The 25,674-nt window shown below is 31.6% G+C and overlaps 6 protein-coding genes and 1 pseudogene across 8 annotated transcripts; 2 read left to right on the forward strand and 5 right to left on the reverse strand.

Annotated features, from left to right (window-relative positions):
- Window positions 1-457: 457 nt before the first annotated feature.
- LOC110724320 lies at window positions 458-3,508 on the reverse strand (annotated as a pseudogene).
- A 2,078-nt stretch (window positions 3,509-5,586) lies between these two features.
- Window positions 5,587-6,733, reverse strand: LOC110724322 (pentatricopeptide repeat-containing protein At3g13160, mitochondrial-like). Its single transcript, XM_021903741.1, has 2 exons — window positions 5,895-6,733; window positions 5,587-5,806 (listed from the first exon to the last, which is right to left on the reverse strand). Exons 1-2 carry the CDS (start codon window positions 6,731-6,733, stop codon window positions 5,587-5,589), a joined length of 1,059 nt encoding a protein of 352 aa, XP_021759433.1.
- A 663-nt stretch (window positions 6,734-7,396) lies between these two features.
- LOC110724317 (protein FAR1-RELATED SEQUENCE 5-like) lies at window positions 7,397-10,851 on the forward strand. The gene is made up of 3 exons (XM_021903736.1): window positions 7,397-8,041; window positions 8,566-9,670; window positions 9,915-10,851. The coding sequence occupies exons 2-3, from the start codon at window positions 9,243-9,245 to the stop codon at window positions 10,849-10,851; spliced, it is 1,365 nt and encodes a 454-aa protein (XP_021759428.1). The 5' UTR covers window positions 7,397-8,041; window positions 8,566-9,242.
- A 260-nt stretch (window positions 10,852-11,111) lies between these two features.
- LOC110724321 lies at window positions 11,112-13,131 on the reverse strand. 2 transcript variants are annotated; one of them, XM_021903740.1, is made up of 7 exons: window positions 13,118-13,131; window positions 12,637-12,837; window positions 12,409-12,543; window positions 11,931-12,321; window positions 11,712-11,855; window positions 11,397-11,597; window positions 11,112-11,297 (listed from the first exon to the last, which is right to left on the reverse strand). In XM_021903740.1, exons 4-7 carry the CDS (start codon window positions 12,051-12,053, stop codon window positions 11,184-11,186), a joined length of 582 nt encoding a protein of 193 aa, XP_021759432.1. In that variant the 5' UTR covers window positions 12,054-12,321; window positions 12,409-12,543; window positions 12,637-12,837; window positions 13,118-13,131; the 3' UTR covers window positions 11,112-11,183. The 2 variants fall into 2 exon arrangements, with proteins under 2 accessions (XP_021759432.1, XP_021759431.1); XM_021903739.1 differs by having other exon boundaries at window positions 12,409-12,837.
- A 131-nt stretch (window positions 13,132-13,262) lies between these two features.
- On the reverse strand, window positions 13,263-15,980 carry LOC110724318. Its single transcript, XM_021903737.1, has 9 exons — window positions 15,932-15,980; window positions 15,792-15,857; window positions 14,911-15,657; window positions 14,557-14,832; window positions 14,285-14,461; window positions 13,822-14,194; window positions 13,677-13,739; window positions 13,487-13,555; window positions 13,263-13,407 (listed from the first exon to the last, which is right to left on the reverse strand). The coding sequence occupies exons 3-9, from the start codon at window positions 15,655-15,657 to the stop codon at window positions 13,277-13,279; spliced, it is 1,836 nt and encodes a 611-aa protein (XP_021759429.1). The 5' UTR covers window positions 15,792-15,857; window positions 15,932-15,980; the 3' UTR covers window positions 13,263-13,276.
- Window positions 15,981-16,171: 191 nt separating this feature from the next.
- On the reverse strand, window positions 16,172-18,227 carry LOC110724314 (biorientation of chromosomes in cell division protein 1-like 1). 2 transcript variants are annotated; one of them, XM_021903732.1, is made up of 9 exons: window positions 17,888-18,227; window positions 17,693-17,785; window positions 17,519-17,581; window positions 17,278-17,358; window positions 17,116-17,192; window positions 16,985-17,038; window positions 16,776-16,868; window positions 16,563-16,656; window positions 16,172-16,435 (listed from the first exon to the last, which is right to left on the reverse strand). In XM_021903732.1, exons 1-8 carry the CDS (start codon window positions 17,926-17,928, stop codon window positions 16,628-16,630), a joined length of 531 nt encoding a protein of 176 aa, XP_021759424.1. In that variant the 5' UTR covers window positions 17,929-18,227; the 3' UTR covers window positions 16,172-16,435; window positions 16,563-16,627. The 2 variants fall into 2 exon arrangements, with proteins under 2 accessions (XP_021759424.1, XP_021759425.1); XM_021903733.1 differs by lacking the exon at window positions 17,278-17,358.
- A 2,714-nt stretch (window positions 18,228-20,941) lies between these two features.
- On the forward strand, window positions 20,942-21,567 carry LOC110724319 (transcription factor DYT1-like). Its single transcript, XM_021903738.1, has 3 exons — window positions 20,942-21,130; window positions 21,226-21,402; window positions 21,508-21,567. Exons 1-3 carry the CDS (start codon window positions 20,942-20,944, stop codon window positions 21,565-21,567), a joined length of 426 nt encoding a protein of 141 aa, XP_021759430.1.
- Window positions 21,568-25,674: the final 4,107 nt, after the last annotated feature.

The raw sequence follows: 25,674 nt of genomic DNA on the forward strand, positions 1-25,674 counted from the left end.
TTGTCTGGTCAAAAAGCTCCATTAAGATGCAAACCATAACACGAGCATATAATACATTCATTTGTAGAAATCACACGTGAACTTAATTAAAACCAATCAAACAATCATATCCTATCACACACATAATCAATATCAATTCAAATGATGATGTTACAGAATTACAGATATAAAAAAAAACAATTAGATTCTGCTGCCATGTAAACAATCACTATGAAACAAGCAGCAAAATAACCATACTCAAAACTGGCATAACGCTGCTTAACAAACTAGGGTAAATAGGAATCATGGAAAGCTGGGCAGTGATCAATCACCTCAGAGTTCTTCAGAGCAGCAATCAAATAAAGTTGATAATTTACCTAGCCTCCTTTTACACACTTATGTGGGTTGCTGAGCTCCAATTATGTAGAATATGATCTTACAGCCTTGGGGATGACTTGTTTCATCGTAACAAGATTTGTAGTTACAAAGTCTTTTTAATTCAGTCTCCACTTCTAAAACAACTATACAGTAGTTAAATGATTTGGAATTTGTGCCTAAATCAACATTATCGAGGATGCAAGTCGGTGAAGATATCTTTCACTCCCAATGCAGGAGTACATTTGTCTGAGCCACCGTCTTTGATTCCATAATCTACAGAGTCATTCAAGAAACGAGGCGGGGTTGGTAAAGGCAGAGAAATTGACTCTCCATTAAGCGCAGCAACAATTGATGCCATTCGCGGTCTCTTAGCTGCATCTTCTTGGACACATAACAAACCAATGTGGATGCACTTAGCCATTTCTTCAACAGGAAAATCATTGCCAAAAGTTGGATCAGTCAACTTCATAGGAAACCCCTTCATTCCACAGCCTCCAAGCCTGCACTATATTTTGGTTAATAGGTTGTATGAATCAAGATAACTTTTTAAATAAAACAGTTCAAAAATTAAAAAAATTACCCTATATAGAAGTGACTCGTCAATTTGCTGTTTATGTGAAAACCTGTTCTTTAGACCACTAACAAGCTCCAAGATTATGATACCAAAACCATACACATCTGATTTAACAGAAAAGTGTCCTGTAATCAAATATTCTGGAGCCATGTACCCGCTGCAAAATCAGGTATACAAGCTCTAAGTTATTGGGCATTTTTCAGCAACATTAACGTAAATTTTCATAAAAACAAAGACACATAACTAAGGACATGAAGAAAGTGTAACATATTCACAAGTACTCACAATGTTCCAACAATTCGGTCAGTGTTATCTTGAGTTTGATCTATCCCAAAAAGCTTTGCCATGCCAAAATCAGCTATCTTAGGATTCATATCTTCATCCAACAGTATATTACTAGGTTTGAGGTCCCGATGCACAATCTTGAGTCGAGAATCTTCATGAAGGTAAAGAAGCCCTTTTGCAATTCCTTCAATGATTGTTAATCTTGTTTTCCAGTTTAAAGATTCCCGTTTTTGTTGGATCTGGTTACAAGATGTATAATTAACCAACCTATGCATTAAAATTGAGCAAAAAGATATTTAAGCATCAAAACTACAGCAGTAAAACTACCTGATAAAAAACGGTCAAGACTCATATTAGGCAAAAAACTCATAGACAAGTATCTTTTCCTTTCCTGACAGGCAAAAGCCCAAGAGTTTGACCAAATTCCGGTGTTGAAGCTTTGCAACTAGAACGACTTCAGTCTTAAACTCACCAATGCCTTGTTTAGAGCTACTTGACAACCTCTTTATAGCTATATATCGTCCATCTTCAAGTTGTCCCTGCAAACAATGAAGCATGTCTGATTACGATAACTCATACAACAGAAAGCAGTGTGACCTTGCTTAGGAGTTACTTCCAGCAACTTTACCTTGTAAACCTCACCAAATCCACCCTCTCCTAGCTTTTTATCTGCTGAGAAAATTATTGGTTGCCTTCCTTATTGTGGAGAAGTCGAACTTCAAGGACTCTACAGTATCAATTTCATCCATTTCTTCTACAAGCAATGATCCAAAATATTCCACTGTTAATTTTTTTGAATTGATTTAAGGTTGTAGTGCAATCAACTATAATATCCACCACTCACTATTTAACATGGGAATGAATCTATTCTAATCTAAAAAGTTTCAAAGAATCCTTATGAGTACACTCTAAGATTACAAATTTACATTTTACAATACTAATCTAAGCTGGTTGTTGACAAAGAGCAAGAGACTATTATAAAGGGTTGGAACCAAAGAAAGGGGGTGAAAAGGTCCTGTTGTGCTCTTACCTCCAACTGGTTTCTTGGATTTTTCTTTTGAACATCAAACCCAAGCCCCAAGTAGGATCATCAGTGCCAAAATAGCTGAAATGCTGACACCAACAATAAGTAACATCTTTTTCCGCCTTGACATGGATGAAGTATTTTTAGAGGTATCTGTTTGACATAAATAAACAGCATTATTCACTTTTACTAGATGACATTGAATATGGACATCAGATATAGCCATGGGATGAAAATGGTTCTAGGTCCATGGTGAATATGGAGCAATAAATAAGACTTTAAAAAAAAAAAGGTTTCCTAGGCCTTAATTGTAGTGGTTGAATGTAAATGGATAAATTGCGTCAACTAATGCAACCTTATTGAAGTTATCTTACCTCCGGAAACGGGAACAGGCGAAAGGTCCTGAAGCAGGTGTGAGAGCATCTCCATAAAAAGCGTATATGTCGTACCTCATATTACAACTGGGATTCATCATAGTACAACCAGCCTTCATGTTGCACATCTCTGTCATATTGCCAATGGTCATCTGGAGACAAGTGTTGCAATCGTTCACAGATAAATCTGGGGTACATTCAGCAAGTGTGTAAAGCAAGTTCATACTTGTCAAATTGGACAAAAATTTCCCTTCTTTTGTTGCAAATTTTTTGCCTGACAGACCTGCTGCTGCTTGGGATGAAACATCTCCCAATGTTTCTAGCACAACTTGGGTAAATTCGGTTTGGTTGCTTGTAATGTTTTGTATGTCAACAGCATTCTGTCTGTTCCACATTGGTATCATAGGAGCATCATTCATGGTACCAAAGAAAGAATCATTAGAGTATCGTATCATACATTGATCATACCATACTACAGACTCTTTCTTTCCAAGGCAATGGGAATTTAACGAGTTATTAGCCAAGGAGAAGCACTCCTGGCAGAAAGAAACTGTTTGATCAATACGGCAGAAAAAGACACCATATACCTTGTTGGCTCCAGTCCCAACAGTTGTGTTATAGAAGCGGTTTTCATTGTTAGAGTTGAATGAGAGGAAAGAGAGAAGCGTATTAACATTAGTCTGATATACGCTACTTGGAGCAGCAGTCTGCTTGTCTGGGCAAAGGGAAAACACGTAGGATGGCTCAGCTACTGCAATACAGTTTAACGAGCAAATAAGCAGAGTGATCAGCAAAGAGGACCAAGAGATTGCAAAGCATGCCATGTCTAAGTAAGATGTTGAGGGAAGCAATGTTACAGTTAGGAAACCTTTAGAAGCCAGAGAAAGTAATTCAATTTAACAACATGAAATCAAAGACTGCATAATTCAACACGTATTCCAATATTCAATGCGGGGTAGATGAACTATTCAACAGATAAAATTTAGCCTAAGCAGTTGCAGCAAGAAGATGATTCAACATTAGAAGTTAACAAGTGATAGCAGAGAAAAGTCACCATACATCATAATACAACATTAGGTGATGGGTAGCCTATATGGACCAAACACCAAAGAGACAAATATTATTTTGAAAAGTCTAGCTAGTTGAACATTCAAAACATCAAGTAAAAGTCATATTTTAATCGCCTATTTGCTTTCCCATTACTATTTTTTAATCTCAGGTTACAATAAAATCCCCTTTTTTCAAGTCAATCCTCACATTATTATGGAATAGAAGTTTACTGTACTTCCTTTCTATTTTGTTTTTAAAAAATTAAGAGTTTTAATCATAATCCATACATTATTAGGAGTTGGAATCATAAAATAACTTTCTGTTTATTAATTAGACTAGGTTATGCTACTGTACCTTTTAAGGAAAAAGTAACGTAATGAAGTACAAAGACAGACAGACTGACAGAGTGAGGGATGTTGTGCCTTCCATACCAGTAAGCTCTATATTATACGAAGCACTTCACCGCTTTAATTAAACTTATGTCACAACAGACAGACACAAAGGCAATTAAGATGCAGGAAGTATTTAACATGGTATACAAGGCAAGAAAAACAAAATGTAAACACAGTAAGTAGCAGACCTTCACAACCTGCTCATTGCTATAGACACATGAATCAACTTCACAAAAGAAGTGTTTCACGTCTTCATCTCCACTTCCTTGTCGTATTTGTTGATGAGGTTCAAAATTTTTGTTTTGGAACATTTGGTAAGGTTGCTGGTAGGATCCTCGGATTAGTAGGTTTGGCTTGGCTTCAGGCAAATGACAAGGTGAGCACAGTTAAATATCTAACTTCGGAAGCAACTTTAACTTCACAGTTGAATCAGCATTCCAAAAGGGACACAGCTACTCTTTTAGATTTTCAAGAAGCACACCTCTTCTCATCATCACCATATCTTCGATTTCAAATTCAGTAGTCCTATCTTTTGTGACCCACTTCATATAAATATGAAGCTCTGTCTCACTGTCTAAGTACTAGCAAGGATCTTACATCTACACTATTCAATTAAATTCTGGGATTAGTGGTTTCTTTTATCACACATTTCAGATACTTCATAGCAATAGGGGTTTTTAATCCGTTAACAAGATCAGTTTCTTGTTATAGATACTAGATCTTCAGTTGTAAGACTGTCATATACCACTGTAAGGGACTAATTAATTAACAGCTAAACCTCAGGGTAACTCCATCCCCTTCAAGGAAACATCACCTTAAGACTTCAAGCTATTCAACAACCAATCCCTTGTCCAGCCATACGTAGAGAAAGGAAGGAAGAGAGGTTGAGAGGAAACATAGAACTATAGCAGTGCATTTATATTGGTGAATCATCAACATTTGTATCAGATGTGAATATGTGTCCAACAAATCATTCAAGTATATGATATTACAATTCATGGGTGTTTCAGCTATGTTGAGAAGCACTTATTTAACATTCACTATTTTTACTTCGCCCATTGATCTATAAGTATTACCACCTCCTAATGACAGGTTGGTTCATGAAACAGGAAAACCCGATTTTAAATTTGCAAAGCTAAGGATTCTCTTCATATACGAATTCATAAGTTTTCCAAGTATCATAGACATATATGGTACTATGCACCTAAAAATAAACATGCCCTTGGCACCAGTAAACAGTTTAGCATTAATAGCAAATTAAACAATTTGTCTATAATAGAAAATAAACCATAAAAAAAAATACACTTCATATTATAGTATAAGAAGTATTACAATAAGGTCAATTTAACTAATAATGAAAATATAAAACAGCTTATACTATAAATAAGTAAAGATAGTAATACCTTTTTTTTTGGTTAAAAGATAGTAATACCTGATTCACTACTTTAATTCAGCATCTTTCAACAGAGCTAAATAACAAACAACTTTGATCTAATTACCTGAAACATAACACAGGGCAGGGAATCTATATTAAGTATCAAACTTAGGCATTTTAAGGCTGTTATAACAAGAATATCTACTATCCTTTCCAAGTTTCACCAATATCTCTGCTTCACTGATGTTGGACTGCCTCACTAACCCATCAATAACCTTCTGAATCAAGCCTCTCTCATTCAATCGACAACGACGATAATACAATAATCTACACAACCGAGAACCAAAGCGGAAATCTTTGTTACGACAAGCATATCTTAACAATGTAGAAAATGTCAGACGGTCTGGTGGACACTTGTTTTTTCATCATTTCATCAAACCATTTTATGGCCTCCTCTAAATACTTCCCATCCTTGCAGAAGCCACTGAACAAAATATTATAAGTGTAAACATCAAGCTTCAAACCCTTGGACAACATTTCCTGAACAAAGTCCACTGCATCCTGCATCTTTTCTTCTAACACCAATCCTCGTAATCTCGAATTATAACTTATGATATCAGGAACTACATTATACTTATCCATCATACTCCACAGTTTCTCACCCTCCAAGAACCTTAATTTCCTGTAGACTGCATCAAGCAAGATATTAAAAGTGATCAAATCAGGCCTTAATCCCTCTTTTTCCATTTCATCGAGCAACAAAAGAGCGGAATCCAAAGAACCCATCTCACAAAAAGCCTTGATCACAGTATTATAAGACACAACATCAGGCTTAATTGACAACTTCCCAGGTAATTCACGGAAAAACCCATCAACCTTATCAAATTTCTTCGAATTAACACAAGCCCCCAAGAGGGCATTGTAGGATAACACAGTTCTTTTACAACTTAGTTCAGGCATTTCGTCGAACAGTTTATGGGCATGATCAAACATGCCTGATTTCCCATATAAAGTAATTAAACGAACAGTAAACCCTTCATCAGTAATATCTTTGTACTGCTTTTGATCTTCAAGTATCTCTTCGATCAAACTGAAGCTCTTGGTATTGGCTAATCGTTGAACAGTGTGTTCATAAAAGTTGGTTTTTTTACGAAAACTGGAATTCTGGGTGTGTTTTTTGAAGGCTTCTGCAACCTTTTTGACATCAGCTTCTTTGTAAACGACCTTAGAAATTTTGGTTACAGAAGATATGGCCGAAGATGAAGAAAATGCTCGGCGAAGGAGGAGAGAGATTGAAGACATTGGAAATGGCGTGATGAAAAAAGTGATAGCATAGCCAAGCAGGAATTTGTTACTGTATACACTAGTCTAATTTAGGCGCCATAATACATTAATAACTTTACCCGGCAAAATTGACCCGACTATTCATTTTTAAAATTATATCCAATCTGAATACGAATCCAAGGAAATGTACTCGTAGTCTGGTAAACAAAATCCCTTGATCCAATATTTTTGACCCCAACTGAAGTTGACTTAACCTAAACTACTCGTACCAATTACTTGGTATTTTAATTTTCACCTATCATTAGAGAGGTGACATTCAAACCATTCAAATCGAATTCATATCGAGTCAATTTGGGTTGAGTCATTTTCAGAAAAGACTTGTTTAAGCTGGTTTCAAATTAGAGTTGGACCAATTTTGATTCTATTATCAATAAGTCTATATCGTATCATGTGATTTTGGGTATAATTTGGATTTGAAGTCGGATATTTTGTGACGGATAATTGAGTATAGGTTAATTTGTCATGTTTAGATATAAGCTAAGCTGTACAATTTATTTATATTGAAATTTTTTTCAAAAAAAAAAATGAAAACTAGTTATGGAAAAATGGGCTTGGGGTCCAAGTCTATTTGGACTAATTATTTCATTATTTGGGTTGGGGTGTAGGGCTTTAGAATCATTGTGGAATGGGCGAGTACACCAAGCCTTACTTGGTAAATACATGACTCGTAATCTCGTATTAGATAAAAAAAAATCGGATCGGGTTAGGCCTTTACACAATTTCTCCTGCGCAAACCGATAAAAAAGTAGCATGCTTTTTGGACTTTTTTCAGGCCGAGATTGGGTTTTTAATTAGAAATGAGCTCAAATCCACCCTATTTTTAGTGAAAATTTTACCCTACACCCTAGTGTAGGGTGTGTTCCCTACACCCCCCCTATGCTACGTCGTTTTGTAGTTGGTATTGAGTTCTCATGTGCAGCTTCTTTCCTTTTGCGATTCTTTCCTTTTTTTTTTTTTTTCCTTTTTTTCTTTTTTTCTTTTCTTCCTCTTTTTTCCTTTTTTCTTTGTTTCTTATTATTCAATTTATGTATATATATGATTTTAAACCCTATTTTTTCTCTCTCTTCAATTGATCAACCTCCATTTTTGATCTACATTTTTCTCTCGCTAATTCATCTTCTTCATTTGATTTTTTGAACGAACTCGTTAATTGTTACCGATCATCAATGGCGAATTCTGCATCTGGAGATTGCGTTGATTTTGATCGTGATTGCGAGCGTGTGTTTCCTTCTGGAGTTCGTTTGGTTGATTCGTTTGTGCAACAATGTGAGTAATTGTGATCATAATTTTGCAATTTTTAATTATCTCTAATTTGTTCTGTTATAATGCTCTGTTAATTTGAACTTAATTGATGTATTATTATTCACTTTCGATTTTTGAATTTACTACTTTGATTACATTATGATGAACGTTTTTGGATTGTTATACTTTGTATGAACATTTTGTTGCTTCATTTGTTGTTTCATTTGTTGTTTTCTCTGTGTTTTAGAATTGTGTGTTTTTGTCGTATATTTTATAGATTATACTTTCAATTAATCGTTTATGTTTTCTTATTCATACTTACTAATGTGTTTATGTTCAGTCTTAAAGTCATTTTTGATCATTTATTTTTACATTTTTATATCGATATTATGTGTAGTGGTAAATAATGAAAATATTGTTCAAAATATTATGTGCTGAAATTCTTTTTGCAATTGATCATGTGCTGTTTTGATATTGAACATTTTACTTATTTGTTATTGTTCATTCATGAAACTCTTTATGATCATTTATGATTGTATATTGTGCAGTGGAAAAAAATGATGATATTATGTATTTAGAAGCAGAACAGTCTGAATTAAAGGATAAAGAATTTAAATCTGAAGATGAAGCTTTCGAAGCGTATAATGAATATGCTTTTGAAAGGTTTTGGAATTCGAATTGGGAAGAGTAAGAGAAGAAGAGATGATTCTTTTTTTATGAAAAGATTTGTTTGTTGTAATGAGGGATTCAAAGATAATAAGTGTAAGAATAAAAGGATTTATGAGAAGTTGGATCATCGAACTGGTTGTTTAGCTTTTGTGCAGTTTCATATTGATCATTTAGGGGTCTATACATGTACAAGACATGAAATGGTTCATAATCATGCTATGATTCCTCCTGAAAAAAGGCATTTGATAAGGTCTCAAAGAGATGTGAATAAAGAGCAGCTTCTTTTCATTTCAACAATGAAATTGAGTGGAGTCAAAGTTACTGATTCTTTGAGGGTTCTAAAGAAGGAGGTTGGGGATCTCCTAATCTTTGTTTTACTGCTTCTGATGCTTATAATGCATTGTCATCTGAAAAAGCTGCCCAAATTGAAGGATGTGATAGTAACCAATTGATTAAATATTTTGCCAAGAGACATGTGGATGAGGCAGATTTTTATTATGATTTTGAACAAGATGATAGTGGTGCTTTAGTTAGTTTTTTTTGGCGTGATGGTAGGATGATGAGAGATTATCATTACTTTGGAGATTTGTTGGTTTTTGATACAACTTATAGAACTAATAAATATGGAATGATATGTGCTCCATTTGTTGGGATGAACCATCATGGTAACAATGTCATGTTTGGTATGGGTTTTATTCTTAATGAGCGCACCGAGTCTTTTGATTGGTTGTTTGATACATTTTTGCACTCAATGGGGAGGAAAAGTCCCATTACAATTATGACTGATCAAGCACAAGCGATTGCAGCGGGTATAAGAAACATTTTTCCTTCAACTGTTCATCATCGTTTATGTGTATGGCATCTTGAACAAAATTCTAAGAAACACATTGGAGCATTGAGAGCTTTGGAAGGCTTTACAGATTTGTTTGGATATCTTTTGAAGTATTGTGAAACTCCTGCTGAATTTGAATATTTCTGGAAAAGGTAAATTATTGTTTTTTGTATTTATTTTTTATTTTTATTATGTGATATATTTGATTATTATGTGATATATATATGAACATTTAGTGTTTTACATATGATCATACAATTTACTTTGTTATGTATGTTATCATAATATTATTAGTGTCCATATTGTTTATGATCATTATTCTTTATACAAATGTACATATTTTAATTTATATTTTGTTCATTTTTAAATTAATATATGATCATTTCTGTTATACAGGATGTGTGATAAATACAAATGTGAAAATGATGATTGGTTATGTGATTTGTATAAAATAAAGGAAATGTGGTGTCCTGCTTATTCTAAGAAGTATTGGTATGGTGGTATATTGTCTTCTCAACGTAGTGAAACTACTAATAAGTCAGTTTCACAACGTCTTAATAAGACTCAAGGTTTATGTGATTTTTATCATGTTTTTCTTGATGTCATTTCTGAGTGGAGAAGTAAGGAAGGTGCAAGAGATTACAATACTCTGAGGGGTAATAGGCACCTAGCTTTTGCTAATATTGGTATATTAGTTCATGCAAGATCATTGTACACTATTCAAGCTTATGTGCTTTTTGAAGAGGAGTTCATTAGGGGGACAGCTTATGATCATGTTGATAATGGTTTGCGTTTTCCAGAATATTCATATCTTCTTTGGAGGCCTGGGAAGGATATAATTAAGCATGAAGTTGTTTTTAATAAGGAAACACATGCAATTTGTTGCACATGCATGCACTTTAGTGAGACTGGTTTACTTTGTTCTCATTCTCTTCGAGCATATCATTTGCATTGTGTGCGTAATATTCCACAAGAGTATATAATGAAACGATGGACAAAGGCTGCCATGTGTAGTCATGGTATTGAAGAACCTACTTTGAGGACAAATGTTGTGGCTACTAGTGTTTGGAGGTCACAAACAATCAGAAAGTTTGTTAAGTTGATAACAAGTTGTCAGAATTCTTTGAATGCAAGGGCAGAGGTTGAGTGTTATTTCAATCTGTTAAAAGAAAAGGTTGAGAGTGTATCAGGTGTAATTGACTTTAGTGAAATTGTTAAAGAGGTTGAAATTGTTGATCTTGAGATCAAGAATCTTCCAAAAGCTAGGCCTAAAGGTGAGAGGAATGTAAGGCCTAAGAGTACCTTGGAGAAGCAGTGTAACAAGGCAAAGTGAAATTGTTAAAGAGGTTGAAATTATTTAGTCATTAGAATTTTATATGTTTTAAAATTCTACATTTATCAATGATTATTTAGTCATTTGTATATGAACAAAAGTAAGAACCAACATCCAATTTATAAAACTTATAAAAAACTTTTTTTAAGATTAAAATGAAATATCAATTACAATAATATTAAAATAAAATATAAAAAACTTTCATTCAAAGATTAAAATGAAATATCAATTACAATAATATTAAAATAAAATCCATAAGTCTATTTCTTAAAAAAAAAAATAGTCATATATAAGAAATGAACATATACATAGTTGTAAATGAACATTTGAAACTACAAAGTTGCAAATTTTCTAGCTTTCCTTCTATTTGCTCTTGATTCAGTGTTTTCTTCAAATAACATCAGTTCTGCTGTGTATTGGAGCCTTAGATTTCTAATTTGTTCCACCTGTTGAACAAAATGAATTGTCAAATTTTAATTAAACAATCTTTACTGTTTCATAAATGAATATTATATCTTAAATAATTGATCATTTATAACTCTTACATTGTTTGGTTTTAAATCACAAATCCAGCTCTCATTAGGATCAGCAGTGAAGGTTTCCATATGCTTCATAATGTAAACTCCACAGTTTGTATAGTCATTGTTGCTACGCCATTTCATCTTTTCCAAAACAACTGTGTAGTCTTCAATTCTTTTTGCATCTTGATATCCAAGGTGTTTCATGTACTCTGCCAATCCTTTTAACTGATAGAAAAAAGAGTAAAAATTGTTTAGAAGTTTGTATTGTGATGAAGACATGAACAATTAATAAAATATAATTGATCATGTAGCCAACTATAAATGAACATATTATCTCACCATCATTTTTGGTTGTTCTTCATATTTTGCTTGGACTGATACCTTTTTTGGTAGTTTTCTATTGTCAATTATATGAATTTTGTCTTCTATATGATTGACGCACAACAGAAAAAAATGTTGAGAAGTTGATACTGGGAAGAAGACCTGAACAAATTATATAATGTTATTGGACAATATATTGAATGTAATTGAACATTTGTATTAAACAAGAATTAATACCTGTTTATATCCAACAATGCTGTCAATTTTATTCAACTTCAGTTCATTGTCAATTCTTTCTATGAAGGCATTAATTCTTGTCTTCATTGATGATCCTTCTCGACAAACTCTATTTGTGCACATAATGTGATGTTGAAATAGAAACAAACATATAGAAGTTAAATGAATTTTTAGCAATTATTTATCATAGGAAAATAGAATCAATAATATAAAAAAAGAAGAAAGACTAACATGAAGCACTGTTGAGAAATAAATCTTGTTTCTCGGCTTTTTATGATTAAGAAACCTTGCCCATCCATCTATGACACAATTTGTCACTTCAACATCATCTCCAAGAGTTTTCATTTCATTTCTATTGATGAGATTCAAGCCATCATAGTATAAGAGTGCACTGCATTATGAACATTTAATAATATGAATGTGAACATATTTTTATAAAAGATATTAAACCTTAAGTTTAATTAGCGTAAGTAATTACCTTTCATCTTTTCCACCAAGAGCAAAGTCTACTGCAATTTGGTTCATGGCTTTCTCATCTTTAAACAGATCCTTGTACTTCACCAAGTAAGGAGATCGGAAAGCAGGAGGAATTGTTTGCTTTTCGCGTTTTGGTCTTGTTGTTCAATATAAAATATTGTTAAATTAAGAAAATTATGAGGAACATAAATGAACATTTGAGTGTATATAAATAAATTTGAAATTATACCTTTCAACCTTTTCCTTTTCAGTTTTTTTCTTCTTTTCTGCAATTGACTTTTTCTTATCATCATTCCTGGTCATATTACATAACACAAATGTACATTTAGGTATATGAAAATGTTCATTATTATTTTTGAACATTTACTTAATATAAATAATGTACCTTTTTGTGACTTTTGAGGATGAAGCAACAATCTTCTTGTTTTCACTGAAAAGTCAAACAATGTCAGTACATATTAATAAAATATAAGCTTCTTATGTAACACCTTGAATCATTTTCAATTCATAAAATGAAAGATATCGATTTAACATAAACCACACATTCATATTACATATTCAACAAAATAATGTACACACATACAATAGTTTGAGAAACTCCAGTTTCAAGTTACAACACGATAGTAACATAAGTTAAATTGTTCCCTCTAGATATTTTATCCTTACTAATTACATAACCCTAATAGTAAGACATGTCTTCAGGATTTTACCCCTCCACTTTTTCATCATTTTTTGTTTTTTTTCAAAAACATCTTCCTTGTTTTGTTTTCCACCTCCAACTGTGTTTTTTGGATCATCACTTTTTTCACCACCATCTGACCTAGGGTCAGCATCAACCACTGAACAAGATCCTGCATCTAAGAAAAAATTTAATTAGATATAATATAATTTCTTTGTAAATGAACATTTGAGTATTTATAATTGAACATTATACCTGTTCTAGGCAATCCTTCATTATCTGACCTAGTGTCAGCATCAAATTTTGAACCAGTTGTTGCGTCTAACAAAAAAATACAATTAATAATGAATATTTCTTGTTTGTAAATGAACATTTTACACTTTTTAATTGAACATTATACCAGTTCTAGAAAATTCTTCAATTCTTTGTTCTGAAGCTGCTGAAGTTTTACCCACATCCTTTTCTCCAGCTGTATTATAAATCATCATTTTGGAGATACACTAAGTTAATAGTATTTACACATAATAATTAGAAATGAACATTTCTACTTAAGTTTATGTACATTATTATTAAATATATGAACATATTACCATTTGTTGAAATTATTGGTTGTTCAATTATATCACCAAGTGTTGAAGAGGTGGGCCCTGTTTCTGTTTAGGACAATTTAGACCACAAATTTAGAATTTTTCATATAAAAATTAGGATATATAGTCTCTTTTAGTTAGAATTTACCAATGGCTGGAGAAGGTGGAGTCAACCCCAAGCTGAAAGCTTTTCTGATGTCATATTCTTGTTCTTTTTCCTTTCCCTTTTTGGTTAATTTCTTCCCAGTCATTTGCTTCTCAGTTGTTTGCTTTTTAGACCCTTGCATCAGATTCTTCTCAGCTTGTGCAAGTGCATTTAGGAAATCCTCACTGCCAAAGAATTCTTCATCTTGGCTTAGAATTGATGGTTCCCTAGCTGCCACCTTTCCTAAAACTTCATCAACTTTTTTCACCAAGTCATTTCCAGGGAAGATATCCTTTGCCTTCACCAATTTTGAAGAAAGCTTTGACAGGTTTGAACAAGTTGTTTTTACCAGGGAAACAAAATCATCCATAAAAACCTATATGAATGAATATTAAAAATTATGCAGTTGAACATTTCAGATTATACAAATGAACATTTATGTTAACAAAAGTGATCATTTTATAACCTTAGGACTTTCTTCAACTTCTGCAGCAATCCTTGGTAGAATTTTCCCTCTCCCAAATCCCAATTCTAATTCAATCTTCAACCTCTCAAGAACCATGTCTCTATTCCATGCAGATATGATAGGAATTGTTCTTGGAGGCCTTTTGTCTAACCTCTGAACTCTATCAAAATAGAACAACTACAAGAAAAAAGAAAACATGGAACAGAACATAAACAATAAAAAAAAGTGCATTTATTTAAATTTAAATGAACATTTTGTATCTAAGAATATACCATCAGAAATTGAAGAGGGCCTTTGTAGAACCCCTTGCCTTGCTGCTTTCTCCAATCAACATGACATTTGATAAGTGAGTCATATACAAACTGACACCAGTTCAAATTTTTTATGTTTTCTTTGTCCATCATAGAATAAAGAAATTTGAAATGGCATTGATTGTTTGATACACATTTCATCAAGCAGTTCACAGCCACTGCTAAAAAGTTAGTAATGAAATGTTCACTTGGTGGTCTGTTGTTGGTGAATTTATCATTTATGTATCCATTCACAATCTGCAAACAAAATGAACAAAACATTTATACTTTTTATCATTTAATGTATTTAAAATGAACATTTAAAACTGATCATACCTGACTCACTGATGGAGTTTTTCCTGACCATGATTTTCTCCATTTCTTCAGAAATTCTGCATACTCCTCACTAATTTTATCAGACTTTGGCTCAACAATTGGAATTTCTCCTGTAGGCAAGCCATAAACTACCCTAACATCCTCTACCTCAATTTCTATTTTTTCATTCTTTGGTAGTTCAAAACACTGGCTATTATCTTCAAAACTTCCCAATAACCAATTACAAAACTTTTGATCAAGTTGAGGTAAACTAATGTCAAGAAGTGATCCTAACCCTATATCAACAACTTGTTGTTTTTGGGTAGGTGTCATCTTTTTTATCCATGCAATGAACTTCACATGTCCTCCTCTCTTTGAAGATTTCTCTTCCTCAAATTCATCTTCCTGAATTTCCTCAACTTCATCAGTTTCTATTGCTTGAACCATTTCAGTTTTCATTTTCTTTTTTCCCCTACCTTCAATCTTTCCTTCATCATACAGTACCATCTTTTGCTCCTCCTTTTCAACCTTTGCCTTCACTGAATTCCCTTTCTTTGCCTGTTTCTTCCTTGGCTTTACTTCTTCCTCTTCCTCCACCTCATAATCATCCTCACTGACAGGCTCTGCTTCTGCTCTATAAACAAACTCTTCACTATCATCATCACTGACAGTAGAACTTTCATCAGTAGGATCTTGAGAGGGTTCATCTGATGGTACTTCTTGTATTTTTTTTTCTCTTTCCAGCATTTCTCTTGGCAGGACTGACATCTGAAAATTAAATATATAATTTTGTTTAAGTATTGAAAATGTACAATAAGCAAATGATAAAATGAACAAAATTGTTTTCTCAAATGATCATTCTATATATAGAAATTGAACATTTATAATATATCATTATATACCTGCTTTTCTTTTGCCAGCAACCTTAGAAGTTTTCTTCACTTCTTCTGGAGTTTTCTTTTTCCCACCTATATATTGAAATTGAACATTAATGATATACCATCATAAATGATCATTCTATACATTAAGATTGAACATTTACCCTTTTTGCCTTGGTCTGGAGGATATTCAGTAGGAGCACCTGCCATTTTTTTATTGGAGTAGGTGCTGGAGGTGGTGCATCAGCTTCCTTTTGAATAGGAAAAGTCCTTGTAGACATTCTTCTCTTCTGTCCTATTTTTGCGGTTTCTTTAGCAGGTTCAACATCCTTCTTCAGGCTTCCCTTTTCAGATTCATCTAACAAAACATCTATTGTTTTTAAAAAAATTTATGTTAGTATATTTGAAAGTGTAATATTTATTGTGAAACAGAAAAGTATTATGATTACCTTGGCTCCTTGTAATTCTACCACTTGGCACAACAACAAGGCTTTTGTTTTTGTTTTTCCTTGCAACCATTTTGTATCTTGTTTTCATTTTGGTTGACTGATCACTTTTTTGTGATGATGGAGCTGTCTCCTCACTAAGTTTTGTGGAAACTTTATCATCATCTTGATCTAGAAGATAAGTTTCATCCTCAATTTGAACAAAATCAGGTGCAATTTGTGCTGCATATGAAATGATCAAATATAAAAGATTAAATAAACATTTATTTAAATTGGATGACAAATGTTTACTATATACAATATAAATGAACATTTCAGATAATGAATATGTACATTTTCCACTATTTACCTTTTGGATCTGTTGTCTTTGTAGACTCATCTTCCACTGTTTTCTCTTTAGGGATTTTCTCCTTTTCAGGCTCTTTTTTTTCCCTCTTGTCCTTCTGTGAAAATTTAATTAGTTAATATTTATATATTTTTTTAATCTTATTGAACATTCAATATTATGTAGATCCAATATGAACATTTTATGTAATAAAAATGTACATTTATAAATTTTTACCTTCTACATTTGTTGTCTTTGGAAAGACATCTTCCACAGTTTTGTCTTTAGGGCTTTTCTCTTTTTCAGTCCCTTTTTTTCCTTCTTGTCCTTCTATTAAAATTTATTTAGTTAAAATTTAATTTTTTTAATCTTATTGAATATTTAATATTATGCTTTTCCAATATGAACATTTTTTGTAATAAAAATGTACATTTTAAAATTTTTACCTTTTTCCACAGTTTTCTCTTCTATTGGCCCTTTTTCTTTCTTTTTTGCTTCACCTTCAAAAGTAATAGTATTGTTAAAATTGATATTTATGACTATTAAACAAAAATATTCAATAAATATGATCATTTACCTTTCCTGATTTCCTTGCTTGCCTTTTCCATTCTTTTGAGATTTCTCATAATTCGGATTGTCGATTCTTTGTACTTCCTGTAAATGTATGATATTGTTATATAACTTTGAAATATATTCATTAATTTATTAAATTAATTCAATTATTTAAATTTAAACATACTTTGGGTTTCTCTCTATGTCTAAATGTATTTCTTGCATCTTGTCCTTTAATGTTGTTATTCTTGCATCATCTTTGGGTTTTCTGATATTTCATTAAAAATATGTTTGAATTTACAATTTTGATTAGTAAATAAAAAAATGAACATATAACTTATATTACTATTGGCCATGAGCAAACTTTTTTGTACTGATTTTCAAATGAACATATAGTCTATCTAAATTGAACATTTAAGTTTTCTTACTTTTGGCCAAGACTATTCTTTACTGGATTGCTTTGCACTTTTGGTTGAACTTCTTTTTGCTTGCTGAAATCAATATTAAGAAATACTTTAAATAAAAAATGCACATAAATTGTACACAAAATATACTGTTATAAAAATGAACATTTGTTTATATAAAATTGATCATTAGTATACCTTTCATCCCTACTCTCTTTGTCAGTTGTGTTATGTGTAGCAGACACACTCTTAGTTGTTGCATTAGTAGCAGGAATGTTCTCACTTTGTTCACTTAAAAAAAACAGAATTATTTTATATAACATGATATTAAAGTATGAACTAATTTATACAATGAAGAAGATAATTAGTTATTTTGGTATAAAGCTTTTATACCTTATTGTTTGATTTGTCTCTGGTGGTCTTGATTTTGACATAACAAATTTCACTCGAACCTTTTTTTTTCACTAAAATTTTAAGAATTACCTAATAAGTTTGGTATATATATACAATGTACACTAATTGAATGTAAAAACAATTATTTTATACATATAAACTTACTTGTTTAAAGTGTATCTTTCATAACTATTACCATATTCATTTTGTTCTATAACCTTCTTTAGAGTTAATGGTTCAGATTTCCCATCTCTAAATTGAAGCAAGTGTATCACTCTAAATGGCACATCACTACATTATAAATTAATTACATGACATTAGTTTGAATGCATACACTGAAATGATTATTATCATATTTATATATGTGCATGATGATTTAATGAAATGTATATTTGTTATTTAAATCTCAATGAATACTCAAATGAACAAATATACATATATGATCATAATTATATCTATAAATGAACATTATGAGTATCAAATATGATCATATACAATGATGTTTCAATGAAATGTACTTTTGTTCTTAAATCTCAATAAATACTCATATGAACAAATATAAATATATGATCATAACTATATCTATAAATGAACATTATGAGTATCAAATATGATCATATACAAATAACATATTAAACAAAGATAAAACCAATTTTTATCAAATACAACTAGCATATTAGACATGAACATAATATATTCTGTAAATGACTAATTACCTTGGTAGTGGAGACATTGTTAAATCCGTACCAATTGACTTGTCATATCTTTTAAAAGTTCCGGATCTATAATTGGATCATTTTGGCGGTTTTTTTTCAATTTGTCTACTCTTGACTGAAGAGGTACATCATCATCATCGTCTCTGTTTTATTTAATAAATTGTTAATGTTTTAGTTATTTTCAGTAAAATCTTAGAACAATTACTACAATCGCAAAAAATTTTAACAAAAATTAGGTTTGACAAATAAATTCGCTCTATAATTTTCATCGCAAGAATATGAACAAATTAGGTTTTACAAAAGTTAGGGTTCACACATTTCTTCAGAAATTTTCAACAAATTACTCGTCTCTGAAGTATTCTTCTCCAAAATCATACTACAATTGCAAAAAATTGAACAAAAATTAGGTTTCACACATAAAATCGCACTATAATTGTCATCGAAAGAAAATGAACAAAATTACTTACTCTTTAGATACATTTTGCTCCGATTTTGCAGTTTCTTCTTGCATGTTCTTCTCTGTAGTGGTTTTTTGCAAAATCGCACTACAATCGCAACAAAATGAACAAAATTAAGGTTTCACACATAAAATTGCACTACAATCTCAAAAAATGAACAAAACTAACGAAATTACTTACTCTTTTTGTTGTGATTGTTTAATTTTTCTCGAATATCAGACATTTGAAGCAATTTTGGAGTATGATTTTGTTGTGATTTGTTGGGTTTGATGAGAGAGAAACTCTAGAGAAATGAAGAAGATGGTGTTTAGAGAGAGAGAGAATGATTTGAAATTGATTTTTTTTTAGTTATGCAGTTACTGCGGTTATTGTGGGGAGTGGGTAATTATTGTGGGTTAGTGGAGGGGTGTGGGTAGTAACTCTAAACGCTGCGTTTAGAGGGAGTGTAGGTTGGGCTACCTACACTAGGGTCTAGTGTATACCAATTATATTTTTAGACTGAATTGGGCCGGGCTAGTGGACCAGACGGATGTTGATTATCTCTAGTAGACAGCAACCAAGCTACTGGCTGGCTGACAAAATCTAGTAGACAGCAACCAACACTGCACTAATAACAAATTAACAACTAATTTCGCTACTGGCTGGCTGGTTGCAGGTGTACTAAATAAATGACATCCAATTTGTACAGTGTACTAATTATTGATTCACTGAATATTTCTATGTATGTTTTGTACTAGTGATTGTTGTACTTAAATTATGTATAAAGTGTATACAATAACATTATTTTTCAAAGTTTTTCTTTGACTGCAATTTTGTGTTATTTGCAACGGTTATGATCGATATGGTTAGTGGCATGTGCAAGCTAAGAAACAGAAAATCTTTAACAAAATATCCATCAGTTCATGAACCAAAAAACATCACATATTCTCGATAACTTAAATAGTTGGGAGGATCAAGGAGTGGAGCGATGGTTAGTCTTTATATCTCCCCCTAGTGTGACTGGGCTGAAATTCGATCCTGATCACCCCCACGGCCTCACCCCTCCATATTACAGTTCAATGAGACATTTTGGACGAATATACAAATCTCTAGTAATTAGACTTATAATACCATATTTAGTTCGAATCAAATTCCGTCTATGTAATGGAGCAAATTGTTTATCAAACACTGTTTAGTTTTATTTAAAAGAAACGGCACAATTTATCTTTGTAATGTTACCTACGTATCACACATTACATTGTTTATTGCACCTTAAACATAAGTAATAAAATTAAGGCCAAAAGATCTTAAGCTGTACTATTTACATGTCAAAAAGCTGTTAATTTCTAACTCAGGTGCTTTGATTCTGTTAGGAAAGTACATATGATGAAGTTTTTATCTCTCTTTCTTCTCTCACTCATCATGCCAAATTGCGCCTTTTACCATCCAACAAGTACTTAACAACCTCTAACAATAAAGATTCCCTCCAAATTAATTAACTACCTATATATATACACATACCTATTATTATTGTAACTTAGGTAATTTATTAAACCCTCTTCAAAAATTAAAACCATCTATCCCTTCTATCAAATTTGACATGGAGTTTTCATATGCTTCTTCTGATGTTGATAAGGACAACGATAACGATAACAACAACAATGATGATTCTAAATTCAAATCCAAGAACTTAGACGCTGAGAGAAGACGGCGTGCCAAGCTTAATGACCGCCTTCTTCAACTACGAGCATTAGTCCCTATTATCACTAATGCAAGCATCTACTTCTTATGACTCTCACAAATTATGCCTTTTTTATTTCTAATACTTATTAACTCGTCTTTTCTTAATCAAATAAGATTTAATTTATTTATTACTTTCATTTTTTGGTTAATTTAATTAGATGACCAAAGCATATATCATTAAGGACGCGATTACTTACATTGAAGAGCTTGATAGCCAAGTAAGCGAGCTTAAGGACGAGCTTCTTGAACTCGAAACTCGTTATCCTCCTAGAGAGGAGATTAAATCATCTATCAAAGACGAAAATAAATTTGCAGCAAAAAAAGACATGAAGAATTATGGAATTGAGGTTTGTTTGCATACTTAATTAATTAAGTACGTACAAATGTACATAATAATTAATTAAGTACTTTCTAATTAACTTTTTTTTTTTTTTTGTGACAGCCCGAAGTGAAGGTGAATCCCATTGACGATAACAAAGTATGGATAAAAGTTGTGTACGAGAAGAAAATGGGAGTATTTACGAAATTAGTCGATGCCATAACTCGATTAGGGTTAGAGTTTAATGACACAAATCTTACCACCTCTAATGGAGCCGCGGTTATTAGTTCTTGTTTAGAGGTTAGAAATATTAAATCAGTTCAATTTAATTTAAATCAAGTCATTTTTAAGCATGTTTCTTTGTTAATATAGCTTAATTAACTTTGTTCTACGCTACATTCCTAGGGTATGAACGACGTTGAAGAGACCGAAGAAATGATAATGAGTGTAATTAGCAGCATATGAAGAAATAAAACCATGGATTAATTGATGAATTAAATGATTTTTTATAATATAGTTTCATACTTAATAATCATCAAGAGCTATATATTTTTATTTTCATACATAATGTGGTCAAAAAGGTTTATATTTGTGAGGGTGGGAGAAGAAAATAGTAAAAGCATGCATTATATTGTGTTGTTCAATGATTTTATTTTATTCTGAAAAGAAAATCTATTATTTACATCATAGTAATTAAATGTACTTACTTTTGACAATTCCTTGAATAATTGCAACAATAAATTGTGGTATACGTTCTTACTTGAATATCCGTACGTATAATTTTACATTATAAGTTTATAGTATGCTTATTGTTAAGAATTGTACCAACATGTAATGTGACTTCTATCATATTTAATTTTTAGCTAGAACTATTATTCAATTTGTAGATTATACTATTATACATGAGGGCGGTGCATTATGCTTTTGAGTTTTGAATAATGTTCTTTATGTTCATTATATACATACATGCATCATGTTGGTTTTTTATTTCATTCATCCATGTTCTTTTATTATATGTTGCGAATTCTAAAGTATAATGGTCTTTAATTTAATGAATGAATATGAGATGTTTCATTATTGAATCGTATGTGCATTTATAAGCATCATGTTGCGGTATTGCACACTTATGCAAAATATTTTACCAATTTGTTGCACCAATTGATAAATGATTGATGCATACCTATTACTTTGTCGAACTTCCTTTTTGTCCCAATTGTGTATTTTTATTTATTTATTTTTTTTTACAGAAATTAAGGAGAGTTGAACAATACAATTTTTTAATTTTTATTTTTTTTGACAAATGAACATTACAAAATTAATAATGACTTAATTTTAATTAAAGAAAATTTGGTCCCATGATTTTTTTTTTTAAAGGTTGTTCCTCGTACATAAATTGTGTTCCCCATGTATTAAAACTTCATTATTAGGCATAGTCTTTGGGAGAAAGCTAACAAGGTCACATTTGTCAATAATAATAATAATAAAAAGCAGTATGAGAGTGTTTTATGAAGTAAAAGGCAATTTTATTTTTTTTTAGGAAATCAATTTAGTAAAATTGTTAGCCATGAATATGAGTGATCAATTGAAACACTCTAACGTCTTATTCATACAAATTATGAAAGGGAGTATGTGACGTGTTACTGATTTACTGTATTCGCAACAACTCTCAATTCCTTAACTCATTTTCTATAAATAATAGACACAATATTGATATCATATCGAAAATCCCTCAATTAATATAATAATATTCCCGACGTAAAATTGACCAGCTGAGATTTTGAAATTTACATACAGTTGTAATTCTTGTAAACAACTACAGAAAACCAAATTGTGCTAGACTGCTAGTTACAACTCTTATAGTAAGTAGCAACAGCTAAGAGCTTACTTATAAATTAAAAGATATTTATAAGAAAAGTACACATTATTTATAATATCCAGCTTTATATTACTCGTATAAGTATAGTACTTATAGTAGTGGTTAGCAAACTCCAAGAATACAGTTGGCAAAATTTGATGCATTCTTTACCGCGTTACAAATTTAAGAGAATCTTATTTGATGCATCTACCACCATTCATCCAATTTTCTGGCGCAGAAACTTGATTATTTCATTGCATGTTTACGGCAACTACTTTCTTGGGCTCACTAATTTATTGGAGTCTTCTTGAATTTTGACCTCCATTATTGTCTAGTCTTACATTACATTAAGTAAAGAAGAGTAGCTACATGCGAGTCGAGCTAAGTGACAAATAAGTCGTTTGGATTGAATGAATTGTAATCAGATCATATTTGTATAATAAGTTTGTATTCTTACCACGTACTGGTGTGGACTGTGGAATTTAACCTTGACTATTCCTCTATTGACATTGCATGGATTGATTAAGATATACTTAATATTACATGCTCCTCTACTACATATGCACCCTCCTACAATCCTATTATAGTTTGATTATTTAATATAAAATCGTGATTATATGTTTTTATAATAATTGTCAATTAAGTTTATACTTTAAGAGAAAGTAACTACAAGCCAACAAGTTATTTAAGTGACAAATGAGTTGTTCAGATCAAATTACTTTGATACGCGCAAGTTACATTTGTAATTTTGTACACGTGGCGCGTGATGAGTTTAATTTGTATTCTTTCTATTGGTGAGGAACTCAACCTCTCTACATACAATGTCCAACATCAATAATGCTCTACTACATACTCTCCTATACAACAGTGTTATTATTATGTTACATAAACTATTTATTTTATGATATCACTGACATTTGTCAAAAACATTCACTCGTTCAATATTACTTTCATGTCCATATATTTGAAGACCAAAATGTCTGATTCAAATCTAAGTTAAGCAAGTTGACAAATTATTTAGGAAACAGGATCTCATCTCCCCATCTTGCTCTTCCCTTCAACGTTAACTTTTCCATAATTTACATCAAGGTATCTAACGTTGTAATTAACAAGATGCTCTAATAATAATATAGCTAATAATAACAACAATACTTCGTATGATTTCTTTTAACATGGTCCAAATCATTATATATAAACATTATTAATTAAAATAGTACTAATAATAATCAAACAGAGAACTTATAACAAAACCACATGTACCGTCATTCTTTGTTATTACTTGTAATTGTATTGATTTTCGAAAAGAACAATACCACTAATCCAAAATTATTAATTAAGGTGTTTTGATGTCATTTTCTATATAATAATGAATTGTCATGTCTTATTACAGCTTTCAATTATTTTATAACCAACACTTTGGGAACATTAAAGTAACATTATACCAACCTTATTAAATACTTATAAAATCACCACCTCAGACAATATCTAGGGCCATAACTCGTCCTATGGAAATACTCATACAGTCATACATATATATTATATACATACCCTTAGCTTATTAACTTAGTCTCTCTCAATCTAATTACTCCCAAAAAAAACTTTGAACTTTTCATACAATCCAACAACATTATTCATATACCATCCTTACTAATTTTAGCTAGTAAAATGGGAAGATTTATTGTTCTTATATCTTTCATGATCTTGGTTCAAATGTCAAGTTCCATGGCAGTGTCTAGGATGCAACTATTACAAAGAATACCGAACCCGAAACCGGCTTTTCACGTTCAAGTTCCAGCTTCAGCTCCGGCAGTATCAAGTATTGGTGATGTACAACACATAAGGTTGGTTAGTCGACACCACGATATCCCTATGGGTGGCGATGTTATCCTTGGAGGATTCGCTTTCGCTTTTGTTGCTGCCATTGTTTGTTACATTCGTGTTACTAGAAAAGATCATACTAAGAATATTAGTCCTGAGATTTTTGAAGCTAAACTTTGAATCCATTACATATATGATATATGTATCTTCCCTCTCTTTTTGTTCTTTTGATCTTTAATTTTGGTTATATGCTTCAATACTTAGAATCAAAGAATATAGGATCGGAGTAGATTGTGCTAAGTTAGTCTGAAACTAGAAAGTGAACTATCTTATGTCCGGAATAGTTGTTACGCTGATAGTGCTAGTCAAACTAGCTTTAGCGTGGTAACTAAATCTAGATGACATAGGTAACTCATCATGTATTATATTGTTCACTATATTGTTAAAAGTAAGAGAGGTATATAGAAGTATTTGTAAATTGTAATTCCTATCATGGGAATTATTGATGATACAAATGTGATTTGCCAAGTGTAATTATGTTTGACTTCTTTGACTTGATTATTGTTTCAACTTCGTTCAAGCTCATTTCAAATTTTAAATTGCATGTTTATAAGTTCAATTTCTCTTCATTGAAATAATAACTGATAAGTAATTAAATTATATTGAGCTAAGTTGTCCTAGAAGAAGAGGATGTTTGACTAACTTATAAACTTATAAATCTAACTTTTTCACCGAAAAAATCCAAAGTATGAGAGTCATGTTAACTTAATACTTTCTCAGTTTTTATTTTATTGCACCATTAGCACTTTTACACTATTCACTTAATCTTCTTTGACCATCATTTGTGATTTATCCATTCGGAAAAATATAGTCATGTGGGATCTAGTTAGATTCGTATC

This window comes from Chenopodium quinoa, unplaced genomic scaffold (assembly GCF_001683475.1).
Source record: "Chenopodium quinoa cultivar QQ74 unplaced genomic scaffold, ASM168347v1, whole genome shotgun sequence".
Lineage (NCBI taxonomy): Eukaryota > Viridiplantae > Streptophyta > Magnoliopsida > Caryophyllales > Amaranthaceae > Chenopodium > Chenopodium quinoa.

Coding starts and splice junctions, on each gene's coding strand:
- LOC110724322 (XM_021903741.1), bottom strand. CDS start 6,733: ATGTCTTCAATCTCTCTCCTCCTTCGCCGAGCATTTTCTTCATCTTCG. Junction 5,807..5,894: donor GGCTTCTGCAAGGATGGGAA/GTATTTAGAGGA, acceptor TACATTGTTAAG/ATATGCTTGTCGTAACAAAG.
- LOC110724317 (XM_021903736.1), top strand. CDS start 9,243: ATGATGAGAGATTATCATTACTTTGGAGATTTGTTGGTTTTTGATACA. Junction 9,671..9,914: donor TTTGAATATTTCTGGAAAAG/GTAAATTATTGT, acceptor TCTGTTATACAG/GATGTGTGATAAATACAAAT.
- LOC110724321 (XM_021903740.1), bottom strand. CDS start 12,053: ATGTGCACAAATAGAGTTTGTCGAGAAGGATCATCAATGAAGACAAGA. Junction 11,598..11,711: donor AAGAACAACCAAAAATGATG/GTGAGATAATAT, acceptor TTTTTCTATCAG/TTAAAAGGATTGGCAGAGTA. Junction 11,298..11,396: donor GTGATTTAAAACCAAACAAT/GTAAGAGTTATA, acceptor TTTGTTCAACAG/GTGGAACAAATTAGAAATCT.
- LOC110724318 (XM_021903737.1), bottom strand. CDS start 15,657: ATGTCAGTCCTGCCAAGAGAAATGCTGGAAAGAGAAAAAAAAATACAA. Junction 14,195..14,284: donor AAGTTGAAGAAAGTCCTAAG/GTTATAAAATGA, acceptor TCATTCATATAG/GTTTTTATGGATGATTTTGT. Junction 13,556..13,676: donor ACCAATAATTTCAACAAATG/GTAATATGTTCA, acceptor TTTATAATACAG/CTGGAGAAAAGGATGTGGGT.
- LOC110724314 (XM_021903732.1), bottom strand. CDS start 17,928: ATGTCAAAATCAAGACCACCAGAGACAAATCAAACAATAAG. Junction 17,786..17,887: donor GAGACAAATCAAACAATAAG/GTATAAAAGCTT, acceptor GTTTTTTTTAAG/TGAACAAAGTGAGAACATTC. Junction 17,359..17,518: donor AAGAATAGTCTTGGCCAAAA/GTAAGAAAACTT, acceptor ATGAAATATCAG/AAAACCCAAAGATGATGCAA.
- LOC110724319 (XM_021903738.1), top strand. CDS start 20,942: ATGACCAAAGCATATATCATTAAGGACGCGATTACTTACATTGAAGAG. Junction 21,131..21,225: donor TGAAGAATTATGGAATTGAG/GTTTGTTTGCAT, acceptor TTTTTGTGACAG/CCCGAAGTGAAGGTGAATCC. Junction 21,403..21,507: donor TTATTAGTTCTTGTTTAGAG/GTTAGAAATATT, acceptor CTACATTCCTAG/GGTATGAACGACGTTGAAGA.